Source organism: Trachypithecus francoisi, unplaced genomic scaffold (genome assembly GCF_009764315.1).
Source record: "Trachypithecus francoisi isolate TF-2019V2 unplaced genomic scaffold, Tfra_2.0 Lachesis_group3, whole genome shotgun sequence".
Classification (NCBI taxonomy): Eukaryota; Metazoa; Chordata; class Mammalia; order Primates; family Cercopithecidae; genus Trachypithecus; species Trachypithecus francoisi.
The window spans coordinates 112,534,361-112,559,618 of NW_022681468.1; the positions used below are offsets into that span (position 1 = coordinate 112,534,361).

Below are 25,258 nucleotides of genomic sequence, written 5' to 3' on the forward strand. Positions count from 1 at the left end.
AAGGGTCAGCTGACATTAGCTAACAGAAGTTTGTGTAACGGTTCAGATATACATATAAGCAAATAAATATCATTTCTTAAACTTTTTATTGAGTGCTGTGAGACAAAAATATCTCCCCTCGACAATACAAGATTGCATTATAGTCTCTGTATATCTTAACAGTATTTACTTAATCACAAAATTTGACTTAAAAGAAGGCATCAAGAGGAAAGAGGAGGTCAGCCTCTGTTTGACCTGGATGTTTTGGTCCATGGACAAAGCACTGACCCTAAACAGTCAAAAGCCCTGGGTGATATTCCTGCCACTAAAAATTTGTATGACCTAAAACACTTCACCTAATTTCTCTAGGTCTCACTTGCCTCATGTGTACAATGAGAGGACGAATAACTTCTCTACCAACTATGAAAACCCAGTAAGAACGAGATAAGGTGACACATATGAATGTACTTGGCAGATCCTGCCGTATAAATGAGATGACAGTATTTCATAAGAGAGCTTCTTTCTTGAGTAGAGAACAACGTATACGAAGATGTCATGCTGCTTGGCTGTATTCTCAGAAATATTAGAAATAGTGCACATTCAAGAAATAAATGTATACCGTGGTTATGAATACAACTGCTTTGATGCAACTAGCAAAATGAATAAAATGATCCTTTTGGAAAAACTAAGTTATGAATTGAGAAAACTAGACAAGATACTAGAAATTTGCCAGTCAGCACCTCTCAATTCTTGTTTAATTAGTGACACCTCTTGAGTGCTTCTGGGAAAGATGATGAAGTAAGCATAGTTCTTCAAGGACTACCTCCCATCCAGCTGAAAGGAATGACAAATGACAACCTATATATATGTGTATGTATGTATGCATGTATGTGTGTGTATATATATACATGTATATATACACACACACACACCTGTACACACACCCAGATTTTTAACACTAACTCATAGTGTTAAAAAGTAGGGAAAGGTAGTATGCCATGCCAGAAACATAAAAGCACTCCTGCTCAGTGTTGTGTAGATCATGCCACATTAAAGGAAGACATTGAGTAGAAACTTGTAACTTGCCTTCCTGAGAAAAATCAGTGTCATGAAGAAAGAACACTAAGAGACCTGAGGTTTTGTGCAGTGGTTACAAGTGGCTATAGCAACTCCAGACCTTACATCTCAGATTCAAACCCAGTAGAGGAAAAAGTGATGACTTCTTCCCAAGTGTCTCAGCAAAAGTATCTCCCTCTATCCCATTAGCTCTGATTGTGACATGTGCCATCCCTGAGTAATGCTCAACAGCCAGAGAAATGTGTGGCTTAATCTTAGGCCTGGGTACCCTTGAGCCAGAGTAAATAGGGAGGGAGATCTATATGAAGCATATTGGCTATGAGTTAAAGAGAGATGATTCCTTAGAAATCTTTGTACAGTTTTTGTTTAAAAGGGTGAATGCTTGGCAGCTATGTTTACTATAACTGCCTGCTCTTAGTCACTAGATGCTTCACATATACCTTAGTTCAGAATTGCTTGACTAGCTCAGTTGGTAGAGCATGGGACTCTTAATCCCAGAGTCAGTGGGTTCAAACCTCACATTGAGTGGTTCTACTTTTTTTTTTAACACCTGTGAAAAGAAGGGAAATTTTTAAAAAATAAATAAAAGAAAAAACAAAATAAAAAATACCTTAGTTCGGCCAGGCACAGTGGCTCACCCCTGTAATCCCAGCACTTTGGGAGGCCTAGGCGGGTGGATCACGGGGTCAGGAGATCGAGACTAACACGGTGAAATCCTGGCTAACACGGTGAAATCCCGTCTTTACTAAAAACGCAAAAATTAGCTGGGTGTGGTGGCGGGTGCCTGTAGTCCCAGCTACTTGGGAGGCTGAGACAGGAGGATGGCGTGAACCTGGGAGGCAGAGCTTGTAGTGAGCCGAGATCACGCCACTGCACTCCAGCGTGTGCAACAGAGCGAGACTCCATCTCAACAACAAAAAATAATAATAAAAAAAACCTTAGTTCAAGGATGAGGTAGATTTAGCATACTCCTGCTGCTTTACTATTGATTTTAGGTATTCATTTGCCACTGCCATTGTCTCTTCTTGCTCTTCTGTAACATTACCTGCCATGGTAGCTAAGCTGACTTCATCTGATTTGTGTAGACCTAATCCAGTACTTGCTTGTTCTTGGAACTGTGGCTTCTACAACCTGTCCCACCTGTACTCCTCAATGTTGGAAAAGGGGCTTCAAAAGCAGCTGAAGAATCTCCCTATCACAGTATACCAACACATTACTGGGTTTTTGAGGCCTCATGCTTTCCTAATAGTTGCCTCCCCTAAGAAGAGTTCCTTTATCCAGAAAGGAAGCTAGGAGTGTGTTTTGGCCTCTGAGTCCCAAAAGCTTTCACAGACTCTGTCCACTTTGCCCAGACCCAGGATACTAAACAAAGTGAGGCTACAAGGTGTGGGAAGGGTGGTTGGCAGCCTCAGCACTGGCTGCAGAGTGCTCAGTTGACACTGCTGCAGCAGGCTGGTCTTCCAGAAGAAAAAGAAAGCCACAGTGCAGCTGGTGGGGAGGGATTTATTCCTTGAAGTTCTTTGTTACCATATTATACAACTCAGATGGTTTGTTTTTAATGGTCTGATTGTCTTGTTTCATTTAACCTATACAAATTGCTAACATCCTTTAAGTAGTTTTTCTCAAAGAATTGAATGTTTCTTTGTCAGGTCATACAGCATATTTGACAATAATCGCCAGGATCCCACAGGGCTGACAGCTGCTCTTCAGGCAACCGACCTGGCTGGAGTTCTTCATATGCTCTACTGTGTCCTCTTCCATGGCACCATCTTAGACCCTAGCACTGCCAGTCCCAAGGAAAATTACACCCAAAATACCATCCAAGTAGCCATTCAGAGTTTACGTTTCTTCAACAGCTTTGCAGCTCTTCATCTGCCTGCTTTTCAGGTACCAAGTATTGGTTTATATCAATGTTAACCAATTGAGAGTTAATATTTTCATGTAGATAGGATGTCAGGTTCTTCTCCTGAATTGGGGTATAAGGAATAAACTACAATAAATGGAATTATAATATATGTTATAATTTATTAAGCTACTATTTTCTGGGAACTGTATTAGATGCTCTATAACATCTAGCATTCTCATTTATTCTCATAGCTACCATGCAAAGTATTGTTATACCCATTTTACAGATAGAGAAGCTGACAGTTAAGTAATTTGCCCACGGTTACATGTTTGTGAACCAGGACTAGTAACTGTAACTCTCCCACCCCAAAGCCTGTGTTCATCCTTTGCCATGCTGCTATTTATAAACCTTTTGTCTGGAATTCTTTAGATCAGGACATTATCATCTCATCAACTTTTAAATATTAAGGAAATTAATGGTTTCTTATGTAAATAGAACCAAAATTAGATAAATTATTTGGTTGATATGACTTTCTATGGATGGTTTAGCTGATTTTGTGTCCAATGTAAAGTATATAACTAGCTTTTTAGATAAGTTCTTTGATTGATATGACTTTCTATGGTTGGTTTAGCTGATTTTGTGTTCAGTGTAAAGTGTATAACTAGCTTTACAGGGATTTGCATCTTTAGCTATTAAGTTTTTGTAGCTAAAGAAAGAAGAATTGCTTTATGCTATAACACCAGACTGTCAGCCTGGAAACAGATTTTTTTTTCATGTAGGAAATTTAATTTTCAAAAACACTGAACCTTTGGAACAGAGCAAGCCCCAAGGAATAGACTTTCTCTTTCAGTTTATTAACTGTCAAGTGATTTCATTAAAAAAGGAATAAACTTGGCAGATGATGAACCCATAATTTAGGTGAATTGCTTTGCTCAGAGGGAAAAAGGTTATAGAGATACAAATGTATGAAAATAGTGGACTTTGCCATTCTGAGATGGAAGGAATACTTCTATATTATAGCTGATGACAAATGTACAGTTCTTTAATTGATGTCTTCCTGTCATTTTGTTCATAAAAGGAAATTTGTGACTAAGTTGTATCATTGGATCTAGTATCTTTCAACTTTGTAGAATTAGTTTGTCTGTCATGAGAACAGAAATCCCTTCCTTTGGGTTAATGCTTTTCTGTCTCCAGAGCAGTTGAACTAGCCTTAGGTGGTAACTGACTGCACAATACATAGAGTTCTGGGAGGTTACAGTCACATATAAATGAGAGATATCTGCTTCAAAAAAATGTCAGTGGTTCTCGCCTCAGGGTTGAACATAACATCTGTGTTTTTTGAAGACCTAAGCCCACTGTATTCTGTCTGGAAACAGTTTGGAAATCAGGGAACCTTAACTTTACATGCTCAGGATATGGAGTCTACCAATCTACCCATCAGCTGTGTCGAAAGGGAGTGATTTCTTTTGTTAATAGATTATGGAATAGCAAATATCTAAAAACTGTCTCTTAGCTTCCTGTTTCACGGGTCTTCTTGACCAACATTTATACTGCTACAGGGGACTCCACATCATAAACAAGCATCTAGGATAAGTCAGCTGTTCAGTCAGTCACTCTGTCAGGGAGCCCCAGGTCCCTGCTCCCTGCCCCTTTCCTCCTGTGAACTTGTGGCCTGTGCAGGCTCACTCACAAAGGAGCACCATTGAACTTCAACCAGACCTGCTCCCTAGTGGCCTTTAAGCCTAAAGGGCTTAATAATGGGCAATAATGTCAAGTGATTTCATTAAAGAAGGAAAAGAAAAATCAAAAGCCTATTTCTGGAATCTTTGGTGCCCAACTAAGATAAAAAACATTTCTCCTTTCCAGATCCTTGCTGTATCCAACTTGAAACTTATCCCCACTTGAGCCACTTTTGCCGAAAACAGCAGGAATAAAACAAGAATGGCTCAAGAGGGTTCAACTGTTCTCCAAATCAGTGTCTCTAGGGATAAAAAGAAATTAAATAACAAAATAAATAAAAAACAATTATTCTAAAAATCAAATGCCCTGGCTCTCATTTGGAATGCCCTTTCTTGACTGGTTCTCACAATTCTCCAGTACCTTTTCTTCCTTCTTTTCATGCAACTCTATATTTCCTTCTCAGTTCTTTCCTTCCTGTTTTTTCTTCTTTTTTATCTCTCTCCTGTCTCTCCTCTCTTCTTTTATTTTATCAGTCTCGCCATTACTCTTTCTCATTCTCTTCCTAGCTATAGTTTCCAAGTAGCCTTTACCCTTCATGTTTCTTTCTGACTCCTCATCAGCATGTGAGGGGACCTAAATGCCCAGAATTTCTAGCATTGGGGCCTTTAATATATACCAATGACTATGTGTTTTTTCTTAATTACTTTTATGCATTTACAAACAAACAGATGAACTTAGTAGGGGAAACATTTATTTCTGATCACAGATTCTAGGAGTTCAGAATTCAGATGGGGCTTATCACAGTGGAAATTACTTGTCTCTGCTCCATGATGTCATGGCTATAGCTAAGAGCTAAAATCATCTGGAGGCTCTTTACTCTTAGTTTGATGCCTGGGATGATTCAAAGATAAGATTCACCTAGGACTGGTGGCCAGAGCATCTACCTACTGCTTCTCCATGTGACTTGGACTTTTTAAAACACTATGCTGTCTCGACTCTGAGTGGGAGTGTCCTAAGAGGAAGCTTCCAGAAAGCAAGTGTTCCAAGAGAAACCAACAAAAGCTACAGGACTTTTTATGACTTAGCCTCAGAAGGCATACACTTACTTATCAACCATACTTTATTGGCTGAATCAGTCATAAGCCTTCCATACTCAAGGGAAGGGAAACATAGGCTTCACCAGCTATGTAAAGCAACACGTCTGTCTACATAGACACTGTTGATGTAGATGGACGTGATCAAGACTGTAAGCTTAAGTAAATTAAATACATAGTATTTGTACTGTGTAGCAACGGATGAGTTTTCCAGAAAAGTACTATTTTTGTGATAGTTATGGTCAGAGAAACTCATGTTCTGGTTCATCAAAACAACTTACATGTCAAAAGTGAGATTTTTAGGAACTATGTATATAAAGGACAGGAAAAGAGATTTTAAGTGGAAAGAAGGAAAGTGTACATCTCAGCATGATCTGACCTCAGAAAAATCTGAGAGATAATTTATGAATTGCCTGGGAGGCTCACAGGAACTGAAGAAAAAAACTGAAGTGAGATAAATTGTCTGACCTGCTGAAGAGTTAGACGAGATGATATAAGACATGTTGATGATTTGGGTTTGAATGCATCACAAGAATACAGAGCTATTACAGGGAGACATCCTCATTAGACCCCTGGATCTGGAGTCAGAATGACCTGACTTTGAGCCATCACATTACCTCTTCAAATTGTATGACATTAGACAAGTTATTTGAACACTTAAGACTCCATTTCCTCATCTGTAAAATAGAGATTAAGAACACCTACCTCACAAGACTATTTGAGGATTAAATGTGATTGCATAAAAGTGCTATGCTCACTAGCAGATAGTAGGCCCTCAGAAAATGTGAACTGACTCAGTTTCTGAAAAGAAGAATTTACCTAAACTGTCTTGCAGATGCTGAGTCAGAAGGTTGGAAACTGAATGCAGCATTCCCAGTGTTCCTTCACCCTCTTCAAAGCCACAAACCTATGTACTTATTTTGTGTGAGAACCCATCATGTAATAGTACAAAAGGTTATCCATTAGAGTATTTTCCTAGCTGGTTCCATTTCATTGTATACTAATAAGGCTGTCAAAATATTTTTCTCTTTTCAGCAAAGAGTCTGATTTCACTCTGAATTCATATTGGCATGGGTGGCCTTGAGACTGGGGATATTGTATATTGCATTCAGTTTGACAGTTTTTACAATTGAAGGTGGTCTCAGGAAACAAATCAATGTACTGACTTGGCAATTAATTCTGGCTAAAAAGGAAATATAGTTTCCTTGAAAAATTGGTTTAATTTTTATATTCAAACTTATATGCCCCTTGACCTGCTCTTATCAGTGAAGGTTAAACAGAGGGCACTGGGTCACAGCATGCTGGACGTGACTAATTAAATAAAGGCTGAGCTGAGAAAGTGTCACTACTTGATTTAAAGGAGCAAAGCCCTTCTGAAGTCTCTTTGGGGCTTGAAGAACATTTTTTTTTTTGTTTTGGGGCTGTGAAACAGACAAAAGGCACTCTTAAAATTTAGCAGTAATTTTGTTTCAAGAATGCTCACTAAAATGGCTCTGTTTCACCCAGTTAGGTAAAGTGAATTCATTAAAACGTCCAAGCTGCAACGCATCCAACCTGGTTCAAGCCCACTCAGACCTCAAATCAAAAGATGAGTTTAAAACGCTGCCTTTTCCCACAGGCCAGCAGTGGTGCTTCATTCCAGTGTGGGCTGCGAGTGTATTCTGTGGGCTTCGCCTCTCCCCTTTGCCCTCCTGTCGCTCTGTCTGTTTGACATGTTTATTAAATAGAGCTGCACAGACTCAGACTCTCTTCTTGAGTCGCCCACCGCCGACAGCCCTTTGCCTGTCTGGAGAAAGGATCCCAGAAGTCCCATAGCTGAGGGGTTTCATGGTTTTAGAGAGAATTTTTTGTATTTTTTTTTACATTCTTTTGGGAGCCTTTGATTTATAGAGCTACTTATTTGAATAATAACTAGTTGTTATTTATAATTTTTGTTTAAACATAAATAATTAGAAATATATGTTTAACTCTGTGTACAAGAAAATATTTTCTCCTTCAGAAAAAAATTGTTGGAATTTAGCTAAGTGGTAGATTTACAGGTGAATTTTAGGTTTTTAATGCTTTTCCAGATTTTCTACAGTAAGAATATTTGTATATGAGAAAAATTAAGTTATTAAAAATAGAATAAATAACTGTGCTTTAGGTAGATAATGTGTTGATCCACGTGTTATAGGCATTTGGTCTGCTACTGTCCCTTTTCAGGTTAAACATTGTATTTATTATTGTCATTTATTAGAAAAAGAACCCCTAAACTGAAGTGTTAAGTATAGTACTGTAGAAATGTCATGTTTTTCCAGCACCGTGGCAGAAAGTGCACAGGGCCAGTCTTGCTTTGTGATTTGCAGCCTTGGCTCTCCCTGGGCTGAGGGCTTCTAACTGCTCCTTGTCTTTGTCAGTCTATTGTAGGGGCAGAGGGCTTGTCCCTTGCATTCCGGCACATGGCCAGCTCCCTGCTGGGCCACTGCACCCAAGTCTCCTGTGAAAGCCTCCTTCATGAGGTCATCGTCTGTGTGGGCTACTTCACTGTTAACCACCCAGATAACCAGGTAAGAGGCCCTGGAAAGTTCCTTAGAACATTCTCCCAGTGCTGAGAGTGTGACGTATTGGAATGAGAAAAGGCAGGCTAGTGGGCTGGAACCCAAATGTCCTCTGTAAAGCCCTTTAACCAGATGCCAGGAATATGCCTCTAGCTCCTTCTCTTCTTTTTTTTTTTTTTTTTTTTTTTGTGAGACGGAGTCTCGCTCTGCCGCCCAGGCTGGAGTGCAATGGCCGAATCTCAGCTCACTGCAAGCCCCGCCTCCTGGGTTTACGCCATTCTCCTGCCTCAGCCTCCCGAGTAGCTGGGACTACAGGCGCCCGCCACGTCGCCCGGCTAGTTTTTTGTATTTTTTAGTAGAGACGGGGTTTCACCGTGTTAGCCAGGATGGTCTCGATCTCCTGACCTCGTGATCCGCCCGTCTCGGCCTCCCAAAGTGCTGGGATTACAGGCTTGAGCCACCGCGCCCGGCCACTCCTTCTCTTCAAATAGATTTTTTTTTTCTTTGGGAGACAGAGGCTCGCTCTGTCACCCAGGCTGGAATGCAGTGGTGCAATCTCGGCTCACTGCAACCTCCACCTCCCAGGTTCAAGCAATTCTAATGCCTCAGCCTCCCAAGTAGCTGGGATTACAGGCACCCACCACCACACCTGGCTAATTTTTTGTATTTTTAGTAGAGATGGGGTTTCACCATGTTGGTCAGGCAGGTCTTGAACTCCTGACCTCAGGTGATCCGCCTACCTTGGCCTCCCACAGTGCTGAGATTACAGGTATGAGCCACTGCACCTGGCCCTCTTCAAATAGATTCGATAAGAACTAGATTAGCATTAGGGCCTCCTCTTAGAGCTATAAAGTATTTGTAATAAAATATTCTTAAGCCACAGAGAAGCATGTACTCTCTTACCATGTAGATTCTTTACTATCTACTTCCTTACCACGTGGAGTCTGCTGCTCTAGCTATTAGGGTTTTTGTTTTGATAAGGTAGCTTACATCTTTCAAGTTGGGTCACTTTTCATATAGTATTAGCGTCTGGTGTTCTATGAAACTGTTCTTGACTCCTGGCTTCTGTCTAGGTGCTTAGAATCTTCCTTTGGTGTTGGTGGGAGGCTGAGAAGGTAGGACTCTCCCGCTTAGGTCACTCATAGTAGTTTTGCTTTAAACTACTTTGATTATTTGGTTTCTGAGCAATATTTCATAGTTTTTTTTTAAAAAAAAAAGATTTCATTTGTAAATAGGTTTCTGCTTTTTTTTTTTTTTTTTTTTTAGACAAGTTCCTGCTCTGTCATTCAGGCTGGCTCACTGCAGCCTTGACCCCCTGGGCTCAAGCGATCCTCCCACATCAGCCTCCTGAGTAGCTGGGTCCACATGCGGATACCATCACACCCAGCTAATTTTTGTAGAGACGGGGCTTTGCCATGTTGCCTAGGCTAGTCTTGAACTCCTGGGCTCAAGCAATCCTCCCACCTTGGCCTCCCAAAGTTCTGGGATTACAGGTGTGAGCCACCACACCTGGCCTGCTTTCTGCTTTTTTAAGATGTTGGGAAATCTGTTATAGATTTTTTTACTAATAATAAAGTAGCTTATTTCTCTTTATTTTTGAAACCAGGATTATGGCATAACTAGCATATCAAATAGTAATTCCTGACAACCTCATTTATCTAAAGCCCCCTACTTGGCCGGGTGCAGTGGCTCACACCTATAATCCCTGCACTTTTGGAGGCCAAGGCAGGCAGATCACCTGAGGTCGGGAGTTTGAGACCAGCCACATACTCACCAACATGGAGAAACCCCGTCTCTACTAAAAATATAAAATTAACTGGGCATAGTGACGCATGCCTGTAATCCCAGCTACTCGGAGGCTGAGGCAGGAGGAGGCAGAAGTTGCGATGAGCCGAGATTGCACCATTGTACTCCAGCCTGGGCAACAAGAGCGAAACTCCGTCTTAAAAAAAAAAAGAAAAAGCTCCCTACTCAGCCAACCTTAATTGTATAGATTATAGCTAAGAAAGAAAAGCCTCTGAACAACCCCTTAACTCTTACTCTAAACTTTCATTTTTTTTTTCTTTTAAGACAGAGTCTTGCTGTGTCACCCAGGCTAGAGTGCAGTGGTGTGATCTTGGCTCACTGCAACCTCTGCCTCCCGGGTTCAAGCGATCCTCCTGTCTCAGCCTCCTGAGTAGCTGGGATTACAGGCACCCACCACCATGCCCAGCGAATTTTTATATTTTTAGTATAGACGGGGTTTTACCATCTTGGCCAGGCTGGTCTGGAACTCCTGACCTCGTGATCCACCCACCTTGGCCTCCCAAAGTACTGGGATTACAGGTGTAAGCCACCATGCCCAGCCTTACTATAAACTTCCTAATTTTTATTGTAGGCAAATCTCTAACAAGTGTGTTTGCAAGGTTTATCTAGCCTGCAGCAAACTAGATCTGGGCAGGAATAAAAGAGATGGTTGTGGTGGTAGAGCCAAGTACAAGGTGAGAAACTGCACAATGAGAGCTGAAATTGCTTTCCTGAGAAGGAGAAAAAAGACAGAAAAAAAAAAAAAATAAGGCAGGCCCAAGAACTCAGAAGTCACAACCATCTGGGTTCAAAGGGACACTAAGCCCTGCTCTGTATTTCCTAGATGATTGTTGATGCCTCTAATACCTCAAGTAAGCATGGAGGCAAAGTCTATATTCAGTCATTCCCTGAACCGCACTGCAGGAATAAGCAGTCTGTTTTAGAAAGATTCCCATGGCTAAAATATAGACAGTTTGGATCCTTACCAGAGTATTATACCAGAAAAGTTCCCCTTTTACAGACCCTGTTGCCAGGAGAGTAGATGGCAGCTTTTTCTCCCCTCCTACCTCTACAGCACAGGCAGTGTCCTTCCCTTTCAAACACTCCCTGATGGAGATGCTCTGTCCTCTCTGTGGACCAGGCCTAGTAGGCTCACAGGTCTCTTACAGACTGCTCAGGGGAAGGAAAGTTGAAGGAAATCATCCGTGTAGATTTTTTTTTCTTCATGTGCATCCATTCAACCTATTAAATTGCTTTTTATTTTATCTTAAAAGTTGATTTTATTTTTCTGATTTTAGTTACTGTGAAAAAGGGCAGCCGGGCACAGTGGCTCACGCCTGTAATCCCAGCACTTTGGGAGGCCAAGGCGGGTGGATCACCTGAGGTCAGGAGTTCGAGATCAGCCTGGCCAACATTATGAAACCCTGTCTCTACTAAAAATACAAAAATTAGCTGGGCGTGGTGGCAGGCGCCTGAAATCCCAGCTACTCAGGAGGCTGAGGCAGGAGAATTGCTTGAATATGGGAGGCAGAGGTTGGAGTGAGCCGAGATCCTGCCACTGCACTCCAGCCAGGGAGACAGAGCAAGACTGTCTCAAAGAAAAAAGAAAAGAAAAGGAAAAAGGAAAGGAAAGGAAGACGGTAGGAAGGAGAAAGGAAAAGAAAAGGAAAGGAAAAGGAAAGGGAAGAGAAAAAGACAGTTCAAGTATAAAGAAAAAAACGGGAATCACAGTTATTCCTGATCTCACTATCTTGAGATAGCCACTGTTAACATTTTGGCAGATTCCCCTCCAGCCTCTTTTCTATGAGTAATTTTACACGGCTGAGGTCATACTATACAAATGCTTGTGTCCTGCTTTATGCACTTAACATTATATCGGAATCTTTGCTAAGTATTTTTAACGACTATATATGGCTTTATCTTGTATAGACATTCATGGTTAACCTAAAAATGTCTTATTTTATACTTAAATTGTTTATTATATATCAAGACACTGCCTACTGCCTTTGAAAGAGGTGAGTTATTGTATATGTGATAATATTTGCTGTGTGCAGTTCTGCAGGACAAAGCAGCTCTTTCCATGCGTTTCATATTAAGGATGGTTTAAAACTTTCTGCTTAAACCAACTCTATTGTGATAAACTTACTGAACTCAGAATTTCATGAGATTTCAGACAGTTTTTCTGCTGATGCTGGATCACATACTAATCCTCTCCTTTAGATAAAACACACAATTTTGGCATCTCTCAGCTCAGGGTTAAGGGGTGTCAAGGATAGGGGACTCATACTTGGAGATGGCATGTAAGACCTGACTTGGACATGGTAGGAAGGTGATGACTGGGCATGCTGGGATGGGGAAAAAAGCAGATGAAATGGGTGGAGAGAGCACTGGTCAATACAAGGAGGAGGAAGAGACTGAGACCCTGTTACTTGTCAGTTGGAGAAGAAGAGGATACAGTGGGGTTTGAAGATCATTGGTGAGAGGTAAACTCACGCTGAGGAAGAAATTAGAAAAGTGAAAAAAGCCAGACCCTGTGTTTCAACACCTTGCCTCCCAGAAGGACTGAATACCAAACTGGACATCCACTTCTGATTTGAGGGAAGATTAGAGAGGTCAGTTTAGATCTGGGGCAGTTGCTGAAATGCAACAATCTATGAGAAGAAAGAACAAGATTTAAAAAAAAAAAAAAAATAGAGAAGTAAGAAGCTGATAGAAAAGATAGTAATTGTAAGAAGCTGAGACACTGCACATTATGGAGATGATATTACTAAGCATAATATTTATATTAGAAATTTTTATTTTGTTTTATTTTTGAGACGGAGTTTCGCTCTTGTTGCCCAGGCTGGAGTGCAATGGCACCATCTTGGCTCACCACAACCTCCGCCTCCCACGTTCAAGTGATTCTCCTGCCTCAGCCTCCTGAGTAGTTGGGATTACAGGTGTGCACCACCACGCCCAGCTAATTTTGTATTTTTAGTAGAGACGGGGTTTCTCCATGTTGGTCAGGCTGATCTCAAACTCCTAACGTCAGGTGATCTGCCCACCTTGGCCTCCCAAAGTGCTGGGATTACAGACATGAGCCACCACGCCCGGCCATATATTAGAAATATTATAAGGTAGAGGCCAGGCATGGTGGCTCACACCTGTAATCCCAGCACTTTGAGAGGCCAGGGTGGGCAGATCATGAGGTCAGGAGTTCGAGACCAGGCTGGCCAACATGGTGAAACCCCATCTCTACTACAAATACAGAAATGAGCCAGGTGTGGTGGCACATGCCTGTAATCCCAGCAACTGGGAAGGCTGAGGCAGGAGGACCACATGAACCTGGGAGGCGGAGGTCACGGTGAGTTGAGATCACACCACTGCACTCCAGCCTGGGTGACAGAGCGAGACTCCGTTTCAACAAAAAAAAAAAAAAAAGAGAGAGAGAGAGAAATATTACAAGGTACAAATACCTTATATTTGTAGAGTTCTTTATACTATTCTTCCCATCGCTTGTCTCTTGAGCCTCAGTAGCACTTTTGTGAGGCTGTAAGTACAGGAATTATTCTTACCTCACAGACAGGTGAGCAATTGGGCTTCTAAAAGATAAAGTAAGCTCCCTGAAATGACACAGAGAATCATTTCTTTATGAACGATCAGGACTAGCATCCAGGTTTTGCAAAGCCCAACTCAGTGTACTTTTCATTTCATCTTACATTGCTTAAGAAAGCCAGGCATGTCCCAGGTACCATCCACTAGTGATCACTGAAGTGTACCTTGGCTAGCAGTGGTGGATGTAGAAGATGATGCAGGTTCACCAAGACAGTACATTTGAGAAACTGCCATTCTGCCTCTTAGATGCTGACTGGAAAGCTTCTATGGCCTATCTGTGTGCCTTATTCAGGGAGACTCATAAAGATCTTGGAAAGTATAAATGAACACGTTTTATGAGTAGAAATAGACCACAGTTTAGCAGATAGAAAGCCTGGGTTCTAGCCCCAGCTCTGCTATTAGCTGTGTGATCCTAGATAAATTCTTTCCCCTCTTGAGGTTTGAGCATCACTGACTCTACAAAGAAATTAGTTCTGGAAGTCTATAGCAGTGATAATTGCATAATATTGTAAATATACTTAATGCCACTGAATTGTGGGGTTAAAAATAGTTGAAATGGGGCCAGGCATGGTGGCTCAAGTCTGTAATCCCAGCACTTTGGGCAGCCAAGGCAGGCAGATCACTTGAGGTCAGGAGTTTGAGATCAACCTGGCCAACATGGCAAAACCCCATCTCTACTAAAAATACAAAAATTAGCCAGGTGCTGTAGTGCATGCCTGTAATCCCAGCTACTTGGGAGGCTGAGGCAGGAGAATCGCTTAAACCTGGGAGGCAGAGGTTGCAGTGAGCCGAGATCACGCCACTGCACTCCAGCCTGGGCGACAGAGCAAGACTCTGTCTTTAAAAAAAAAAAAGGTAAGTTATATGTTATACATATTTTACACAATGAAGTAAACAAAAATTAAGTGGATTATACTAGATGACCTCCCCTGTAAGTTCCATGAGTCTGTGACATTTTAAAGGCTGAAACTAGAACCACAGAGCAGCATTTTGATCTCATGAGGACTCCAAGCTCTTTTGTGGTTCTTCGGACCTTACTTACCCTACTCCAGATTCCATCTGCAGCAGACAGCTTAATGAGCTGCCTGCCCACTGTGTGGCAACTTATCATTAAAACCTCAGTATACTTTGGCTCCTCACTATTAATAGAGGGAACCCAATGACAGATACTTATAAGCAGAGTTCTTACAGGTGAGATGTCACGTACCTTGCTCTGTGATGCCATCTTCAGCCACAGTTGTTTTACCTGCACTAAAGGCTGTGCTCACCAGCTCATGGCTGTGCTCCATGCCAGTCAGGCTGCAGGGCAAGGGCAGGGTATAGGAATAGCCACAAGCTGGCCAAGGTGATAACTGCTCATATCCCAATAGAGTTGGGAAGTTTTCTATAACTGAAAAGTTAATTGTTAGTTTGTTTTCACTTTTAAAACTAGTTCTATTAAATTCCCTTTCTACTGACCCCATGAAGTCCAGTAATTTGCTAAGTGAGCATTTGCTAAGAGGATGTGGTAAGTTTAGTTTTCAGCACTGGCGTTAGCTTCTTCAGTCATAGATTCATGGCGCCTTCATCCTAGAAGGGCTCTGAGAGATACCTAGTCCATCTCCCTCATATTGTAGGTGGAAGAACTGAGGCTCAGAGAAGGAAAAGGAATTGTAAAGCAAGAATTGGCAGAGCCCAGCCTCGCCACTGGCAGTCCAGTGAGTTTCCACCTCACTTCTGTACTTAAGAAAGTGAATCTGTTTCGCCTATTGCCACTTTCTGTAAATCAGAGGAAATCCATAGGAGAAATTAGATGCTCAATTCATTTAATGTTTCCTTATCATTAGTCATAAGTCGTGTTAATTTGCAGAACCAGTTTGTCCACAGGGGATCATAGATTTCCTACTGGGAAAACAGCTTGTGTCTTTATAAGACAAGACATCCTGAAAGCCTGCTGCAGCCTACTGTTTGATTAGGTAACTGCTTTGCATAAAGGATTGGCACTTTTTATTTGCCACCATTTAGTCTATTAACTGGAAAGACTCAGCCCCACGATACCAAGGATGACTTGAGAAGAGAAACCTGGATGATAAAAGTGATGTCCCATCCTTGATGGAATGAATCTTCTGTTTCCTATAGGGTTGCAGTTTCTTTTTTTTTTTTTTTTTTTTTTTTTTTGAGACGGAGTCTCGCTGTCGCCCAGGCTGGAGTACAGTGGCCGGATCTCAGCTCACTGCAAGCTCCGCCTCCCGGGTTTACGCCATTCTCCTGCCTCAGCCTCCCGAGCAGCTGGGACTACAGGCGCCCGCCACCACGCCCAGCTAGTTTTTGTATTTTTTAGTAGAGACGGGGTTTCACCGTGTTAGCCAGGATGGTCTCGATCTCCTGACCTCGTGATCCGCCCATCTCGGCCTCCCAAAGTGCTGGGATTACAGGCTTGAGCCACCGCGCCCAGCCAGGGTTGCAGTTTCTAATTAAAATGTTTTAATCAAAAGATTCCCTGCATTTTATGGCACTTTCTTGACTCTAAATTCCTTCCCATTTAATTATTATAATGAATGTAATTAGTATGTGCTGTCAACCCGTCACTTTATTTACATTTTGTATTAGATAATTAAATGTGGTATGATAATTAAATTAAATGACAGATGATTTGACTGCCTGCATATTACTATATTGGGAATATGCACCTTGCTTACTCATTTTATTTAGCAACTGGCTTTTTCATTTGGAAAGGCCCCATAGATTGCAGTTATCAGAGTTGGAGTTTCTTGTGATCCCTGAAAGGAAGGATCCCCTTGTCCCCCTCCCCCATCGAGCTCTCTCTAGTGAAGTCCGTGCTGATCATGTAACCGTCTGCTCTGCACCACACCCTGCCAAAGGCTCCTGAAAGCTTCTGGGCAGATCTGAACAGGCAAGCAAGTTGGAGAGCGAAGCTTGTGAAACTCGGTTCTGCCTGAGCTGCATGCCATGCATTTTCCAGCTCTTTTGTAACTCAGTGACTTAGTGAGAAACCCCAAACATTAATTTGACTACAAGTTCCAAAAATGAATCTGTTGTACTCACCTCGGGTGTTTCCCTGTGCACAGAAATAGGGAGTGGTTTCCTAGAGTCATTGTGTGTTAAGAGTGGCAGTTTTCCAGAATCCCATTCCAGCATTTAGAACTTTTAGAGGTGGCTTAATTCCTGCTCAAACATTCTTACTTTACTCTTTGCCTCAAAGGCAGATGGTCAGTCCTAGGTCACACCCACTTGGTAAACTCCCCTAGCCCCATCCCAGTTGGTGAATGGAGGCTGCAGTTGTGGGCTCAGAGTGGAAACTCCAACACTCAAGGCCTTTCTGTTCTCCCAGAGTTGGCAGCTTATTCTTTAGCTGTCACACAAGCATTCAGTTTTCTATATTTTCTTTCTTTGTGTGACAGATACGTTCCTTTCATAAAATAGAAATACATCATGTCTAAGGAAGAGCCTGAGTTTCAGCAATGCAACCATTTTGGAACCAAGCTACTCTCAATATTATAGCACCAAAGAAAAAAATGTGGGGTTTTTCCTCCAAAAGTAGAACAAAAATTCTTAATTAAAAATAATTTGTACCGCCGGGCGCGGTGGCTCAAGCCTGTAATCCCAGCACTTTGGGAGGCCGAGACGGGCGGATCACGAGGTCAGGAGATCGAGACCATCCTGGCTAACACGGTGAAACCCCGTCTCTACTAAAAAATATAAAAAATTAGCCAGGCGAGGTGGCGGGCGCCTGTAGTCCCAGCTACTCGGGAGGCTGAGGCAGGAGAATGGCGTGAACCCGGGAGGCGGAGCTTGCAGTGAGCTGAGATCCGGCCACAGCACTCCAGCCTGGGCGACAGAGCGAGACTCCGTCTCAAAATAATAATAATAATAATAATAATAATAATAATTGTACCTAAATATTTATTTTGAGACTTCTGATGAATGAACTGGCTGACATAAGAATGGAGAAATTTGCCAATTAGCAATTTTGGCCAATTGCATTAAACTTCACAGAATCCAAATAAAAGATACCTTTTATTTTCCTCATTGTTTTGGTGAATTTTTCCACACAAGGGTAGTTCAAAGTGCCAGATGCTCACACTAGATACAGTTTTTACTCCACAAACCTCTGAGACGTCAGAAGAAACTCCTGACTTGCCTGAGTGGCTGTGTTGCCAGGACATCACCTGAGGTAGGCAGCAGCCAGCCCAAGGAGCTGCTGCCAGGTCAGGAGTGTGCACAAACCTCAGTTATCCTTTGCTCACTTGAAAATCTTCTATTGGGGCATCAAATCAACACAAGAAAATGAGGCCAGAAGGAATCTTTTATCAAAGTTTAATTCATGACCAATAATATAATTTTTCTGGGCTTGCCTTGGTCTTCAGCCATGGAGGGGGCGTTTATAATAAAAATCCCTCTGAGATAGACTGTAAAGGCTTAGGCTGTAATCACAGGGAACACCTCTTCTGAGATAGGAGGTTTTATATAAGACCCTCATCAGTTACAGAAAGCCCATCACGATGGAACAGATATTGGTACAGCAGTCAGGACTGCTGGATCCTTTTACAGCTTTACAGCTGTTTGACCCTGGGTAAGTCACTGCCCTTCTCTGAGCTTTAGTTTCCTGTCTGTATAAAGAGTTAGCCTGGGTGCTCTGAAGAAGCCTTTCAGCTCTGATAGAGGAAGAATATATAATTATAAGATGAATTGGGAAGTCATGGCCAGACCAGCTGTCAGAACATGGTTCCCCATCTGTGGAGAATCCGTGAGAAGCCTCTGCCTATAGGGTTCCTCTGTGGACCAAAACTTACAGAAGTACAGAGGATCCTCCCACCTCAGAATCTCTGGGCTGCCACTCAAAACACTGTTTTGATACAGCTGCCAAGGGGACTTTGAAGTATCAGTCTGGTTCTGGTCACCTGCCAGCTCCCCTTCCCAAAGGGGCATGCCTGGTTCACCTGGACATACCTGACAGGTGATAAACCTATTCTTGTCTGGAAGACAGTGAAGGAGAATCTCCACTCAGCACCTTGGGCTATAGAAGTGGGAGGGAAGGAGATGTCATACCCAAATAATTCTTTTATGTATGGGCAACTGCTAAACTGAAAACACACCACAGAAATAACTCAGAGGTGCATTGAGATTGTGTTAGGAAAAGAAACTGGGAAATGGCTCACATGAATCAATGTGAACATTTAATGGGCCTTAATTGGAACCTTATCCTACTATACTTAGAACAGAGAGATGAAAGCAGAAGAAATCTGAGAGACCATTTATTTCTCTTGAGAAAGCAGTAAACTGGAAACTCCAAAAAGATTTGATGACTATTATATTTTTATGATTAAATAAAATTGTCATAGACTAGTGCTGGAGAGCCCATAAATGTTCCATGGAAAGTATCCATGCTCTCTGGCAGCTATTAGGTTATGACCAGAAAACCTATCAGCCCGTGCGCTTCATTTATTAACCCTGCTGTTCTCATACCACCCAAAAGCTCCATGGTAAGGCAAGTTTGTCCTCAGTTCTCACAGGAAAGGTCCAAACGCAACTTAGACCCTTTGAATTTTAAGGCATTATTACATGCTGTCCATTCATCTACCCACCTCCCTGTGCCTCCATGCACATATCCCATTAGTCTATAATGGACATAGTCTTTCAGGGGGCAGGGGAGAGAGAGAGAGAGAATATGTATAAGAAATCAGTTCTCTTTTCTTAAATAAGCTAGATCAGAAAATCAGAATAGGTACTCATTGAGAATTTGGGGGTGGCATATTTTATGTGATGATTTTTTTTTTCCTTTGTAAGAAAAAAGTATTATAAGCACCTTCTCTTTTTACCATGTTTAAATGTCTTACCTATGCAGGTATGGGCAGCATAGGATCATGATTGCCCATAGCAATTATATATGCTATGGATCATATTATGTCTGCAGGTTCACAGGCCTTCAGAGATCATCTATTCCAACTGCCCTCATTTCCAGAGAGGAGAAGGGCTTACTCCAGGTCACTGGAAGCAGGCCTCCTGATATATTATCCAGGGCTTTCTGTGACCAACCTTCCTCCCATCCTCAGCCCCAATGGTAAAAGAGACACAGACAATACAAATATACACAAAAAAATCCAAAATAAAGTAGTTCCTCAAATTTATGATGATATGGTTAATCTGTATAATTTACAAGGTTAGTGTTCTATAGACAGGGTTTTCTCAAATGTAAATTAAAATGGAAGGAGCACTTGTTGCCATCATCCCTGATTAGCTGTAGAGCCCATGACTTTTAGCTTAGCCAAGTGTTTGAGAAAATCTAGCCCAACTTTCTTGTGCTGTGTTTGAACAGAATTTAAAACATGCTTCACTTAAAAGGTAACTCTTCTCACAGAATAGACGATATGAAAGAAGGAAAAAGAGGCCCTAACACAGAACAGAAGACTGGAAGGTAACTCATTCTTGGAGAAATGGCAGTATTGTTAGCTTTTCGTCCCTATGAACATTCATCACTCATTCCTTCTCTCATTCATCAACTTTTACAAAATGCCCACACTGTATCAAACCATGTGCTAGGAGATGCAGAAATGGGCACAACCCAAACCTTGTCATTATGACATCCACATCCAGCGCCTTCAGTGCTGAGATTGATTCCTTCCTTCAGCAGACATTTATTGAGTGCCTGCAGTGTGTCAGGCCCTGTTCCAGATATCCAGGATACAGTGGGAAGCAAAATAGACAAAGTCCCTGCCCTCAAGTTGCTGACATTCTCGGGGCTGGGGGAAATAATTAACAAACCTGGATCTATGCCAGAGGTTCCTCTTGAAACTGTTTCACAGTGGAGGTGGATGTTTGAGCTGATACCTGTAAGTGGAGTAGATCCTTAGGAGGTAGCAAGGTAGGAAAGACATTCTAGGTATTGGAAGGAACATTAGCAAAGGTATTGAGATATAAAATGACCTGGCAGGTTCAGGGGACTGCAAGCTGTTTATTCTGACTGGAGCTCAGGATGTAGGAGACACAAGAGCTAAGACTAAAGAGGCAGGCAGGGTCCAGGTCAGGAGGGACCCAAGAACTTGAGGATTGATCCCCTAGGAGACAAGGACCCCCTAAATGTTACAAGCAAGAGAATGATATGCTCAGACTATGTCCCAAAGTCCCCAATGTGGAGAATGGTAGGTGGGCATCAGACTTCCACACTGAAGCCCCAGGGCTGTAAACAAGCGTCCCTGGTTCTGAAGCATTATTCTCCCCTGCAGGAATAGAATGATGTTTGAGGAGGGGAAAAGCCTTTTTTGCATCCTTCTGCTGTTGGTACCCAGCACAGCCTTTTCCCATAGGAAGCAGAGAGCAGCTGGTCAGGGACCATCTCACTCAGTTTCCCTGGAGGGACACAGCAAAACAGCCATTCACCCCCTCACTACATGAGAAAAGCCCTTGTTTCTCTAGGATCACCTGGTTTCCAAAGCCTATAAAAGGCCAATCCCCCAACTACTGACTTTTTAGCTTCTTCTGGTGATCCTGGCTGCTTTCTTTCCTCTTTCCCTTCTTCTCTCTCATCCCTCCTCGTCCTTGACACTTTGCTGGTGCTAGAGAGCAATGGATCCCTGGGACCACCAGGAAGAAGGCTGGTGCTTAAAGGGGCTACTTCCCATATGGTCTGCCAAGGTTGCTGTACTTAATCTCAGCTTGGAAATCATCTAATGGAAGAAGCAGATTTGGGAGGATAGGAATTTGTTTGCAGTGCTAGCCAAGGGACTCTTTGTGTTTCTCTGCTCTGATTTTGACTTGATCATGTATGTGTATAGACTCTTCAAACTTTTCTCCTGAGATTTTAAAATAGAGCCACTTCTGTACCCTCCCTACCCTAACCCCAAGGCATCAGATTAAGCAAGGTGTGTGTTTGGGGCATGCCATATTCTTTATGACACATAGAGGTCATTGGCCTCAAGGACCCTCTTGTCATATTGCTCCTGGGCCTGGTCTCCAGGTGTGACAAACTTGACAAGAGCAATGTGGACAGAGATGCTTGGCTCTTGCACTGGCCTAGCCTGGCCACTGCAGCTGCTGCCTTTTTACTATAGCATTGTAGCAGGACCAGTTTTGTGGAGAGGAATGCAGCAACTACTTTGTTTCTGCTCTGCTAGAAAAATATTCTTTGTTCCAATGATTTACAGACTCTCTCTGCTGTCTTTTTTTAATGAATTTAGATGTCTAGACACCTATTTTTGCCCCTGCTAGGGACACCTTGTCTCTGACAAGGGAAAAAGTAAAACAGGAATTCTTAGGCATAAAGAATTTGCCCTGGTGAAATTTAATTTAACTATTTACATTTCTGTCTGACTCCATATACCACTCACCCTACCACACCAACCAATGAGTGGTTTGGCCTTAGGTTTTGACCGGTGCTTACAAAGCCAGCAGAAAGAATCTGCTTCTGCCTCACCCTGCCCCTCCTCTCTGTAGCACTGGCTGTTAGACCAGATAGGGTGCTGGCCAAAATACCCAGCTAACTGCTCTCACACATAGAAAGATGGTGTTATCTGAGTCCTTGAAGGCCCGGGATGGGTAGGCCCAGAGCTCTGGTGTGGTAGGTACAGGCTTCTTGGAGTAAGGATTTGGTCCTCAGTCATTCATTCCCCAGATAGTTAATGAACACCTGTTTTCCAGGCACTGTACTAGACACTATGCCAAATACTAGGAATACAGCAGTGAATATAGGGGGCTTAACCACTATCCTTACAGAGCAGACAGTCTTGAGACTGTTGAAACTGGGGATTCATAGCAGTCTGTCTTTGCCTAAACAACTGCTCTGGTATCTGGAGCAGGGCCGTATGTGGTTCTGCCTTCTGGTCTGTGGCAGGCACGGCTGGGGTCCCAGTGATGTAAGTGTTTAGAAACTTGCCAGAGGGCCCTGTGGGGAAAAAAGCAACTAAAAAATAACGCAATATGGAGAGCTTTCTAAAACCACTGATGGAGTTCTCCTAAATAAGTAGAAAATGCAGGATCACTCTTAGGTCTTAGAAAAATCAGAAGAGGCAGAGTATAGGTAAAACAGAACTTGACCATTTTCTGTTGTTTCCTTGAATATAATGAGTTCTAGAGAGCTGGAAATTTTACTATAGGGCATCATGATTTTATCTATTATGTATGTAGATTATATAATAGAGAGAGCAAGGGCCGGGCGCAATAGCTCACACCTGTAATCCCAGCACTTTGGGAGGCTGAGGTGGGTACATCACAAGGTCAAGAGTTCAAAACCAGCCTGGCCAACATGGTGAAACCCCATCTCTACTAAGAATACAAAAATTAGCCAGGCGTGGTGGCATGTGCCTGTAATCCCAGCTACTCAGGAAGCTGAGGCAGGAGAATTGCTAGAACCCGGCAGGCGGAGGTTGCAGTGAGCGGAGATCGCACCACTGCACTCCAGCTTGGGTGACAGAACAAGACTCCATCTCAAAAAAAAAAAAAGAGGGAGCAAGAAACTACTACTTTATTTTTATTTTTATTATATTTTATTATTTAGTGTCATAGTTTGGTATGGTCAGGGAATAAACTATTCCCATATAAGTGAATTTTTCAAATGACCAAATTTACCTTCAAAAAACCATATGTGGGCTGAGCGCGATGGCCCATGCTTGTAATCTCAGCACTTTGGGAGGCTGAGGCAGGTGGATCACGTGAGGTCAGGAGTTTGAGACCAGCCTGGCCAACATGGTGAAACCCCATCTCTACTAAAAATACAAAATTAGCTGGGCATGGTGGCAGGCACCTGTAATCCCAGCTACTCAGGAGACTGAAGCAGGAGAATTGCTTGAACCTGGGAGGTGGAGGTTGCAGTGAACAGAGATTGCCATTGTACTCCAGCCTGGGTGAGAACAGTGACAGTCCATCTAAAAAAAAAAAATGTGTTTAACATTAACTTTCCAGTCCCTTTTACAATATTATGACGTCTCCTTTCATCTTAAACCAATTATGCTGAATACATTATGTATTTTTGATGCCTTAAGAAATGAGTTCCTACTACGATGTTAAGGCATGTTATTATCATTATGTATGTGGAAGCAGATTTTTAAAGTGTAGCATACTAAGTAAGGATAATTGGTTATAACAAGATATTTTACTACAATACAGTAATGCTCTCTCAAGACCAACTGAAAAGGGTAGAGATACTTACTTTTACACCAAACTGTTCTAGGCAACTTTTTGAATTCTCATGTCTGCTTAAAATAATTTTAATTCTCACATCTTCACTTACTAATGTCAGCTGGTGCTTCTTCCTCTTGTCAGTTTACTTAAACCAGCAGTGTCCTTTCTAAATGCTGATTTCATTCTACTCTAGGCCAGAAAGCCCACTTCTATTAGACTTGCTTCTGAAATGTGACTTGGTAGATTGCGTTGGAGTTTGGAAGACTTTCTTGTAAGTAACTGGCGTGGATTTTGTGGAAATACTGGGCACTCTGTGAAGGCAGGAATGTCTCTGATTTGTTCAGTATTCCATTCGCAGTGCGTCACACCATACTTGGCTAGAGTAGATGCTCAGCAAATATTTGATGAATGGACTAATCTCTCTGCTCAGAGGCCTGCTTGCTCCCTTTCAGGTTCTTGACTGAATTCCATGTGGTCACAGTTGGAGGAAAAGGTCCCTCTGGGTGAGGGAATCAGGCTGTTTTACATTTATACAACGTGATAGACTCTCCTTGGGCCTTCCTAGCCACTCCTTGGAATTTTATGGAGTGAATGTGACAATTGTCATTTTACAAATGTGAAATCTGCAAACTCTTTCCAGGAGAATTTGCATTTTTAATCCAGATTTTTGACCACTCACTATCCCACCCCCACTTTCCTTTCTTTCTTAAAATTTAAATTTTGGGTAACACTATACATGCAATACCAAGTTGTAATATTACAAATATATTTGACATGATAGCATTTGTTTCAAAAATATAAGACAAGTTTTGCAAGGCACTCAAAACTTGTCAAGGCTGCTCCAGAGGCATCCAAATAAATGGCCATCCTAAGATAGTGCTAATTTGAAGTCACATGTTCCAACAGTTCACTCCTGAGAATCTAGCCCCATCACCAACCCTTCCTCTCTTTCAAGTTCTTACATCTGATAATAAGAGACAAACCCTTGGCACAGCCAGCACATAACCAAGAACTGATTATTTGATACCAAACCAAGAAGAGCATAGGTTTTTTGAAAAAAAGTCTTTTGTGTTAATCTGTCTGTGTCAGTTGGTTTGTCTATTTGAATGGCAGTATGTCATCCTCATCTTCATCTGGACTGGCAGAGCCATGCAAGAAGCTGGCTGGCAGCCAGTCATGGAAGTGAGTTCAGGCCTAGTGACAGAGAGCCCTTCTGCCCAGGAAGGAGTGGCCTCATGAGTCCAGTGGCCATAGATGGGCCTTTGAGGTGAGGAAGAAGCCGGCATTCGGAATAATAAGATTGCTAAGCCCAGCTCCGCCAATGACTAGCTGAAGGACCCGGGACAAGCTCTCTTAAACTTTCTGAGCATTAGTTTCCCCATTGTAAGAATATAGTCATCCATGTCTGCCCATTTCAGAGTTTAGAGACTTGGATAATGTAGGTAGAGGGGCTTTATAGCCTACTAAGTACAGTATCTGCCAGTAAGAGGTTTTCTGCTGTGTTAACTGAGGTTTTGGCAAAGCATTGTCCTGGAAGACTTTGAATTCCTTCA

General features: G+C 42.2%; 1 protein-coding gene across 8 annotated transcripts in view; it reads left to right on the forward strand.

Annotated features, from left to right (window-relative positions):
• SCAPER (S-phase cyclin A associated protein in the ER) overlaps positions 1–25,258 on the forward strand; it is a 589,310-nt gene that overhangs the window by 551,412 nt on the left and 12,640 nt on the right. For 6 of the 8 annotated variants that reach the window (XM_033189309.1, XM_033189313.1, XM_033189316.1 and 3 more), the window contains 3 exons: positions 2,706–2,943; positions 8,073–8,222; positions 15,209–15,289. In XM_033189309.1, coding sequence (XP_033045200.1) covers positions 2,706–2,943; positions 8,073–8,222; positions 15,209–15,289 — 469 coding nt within the window. The remainder of the gene's footprint in view (positions 1–2,705; positions 2,944–8,072; positions 8,223–15,208; positions 15,290–25,258) is intronic. The other 2 variants (XM_033189315.1, XM_033189314.1) reach the window with 1 other exon arrangement.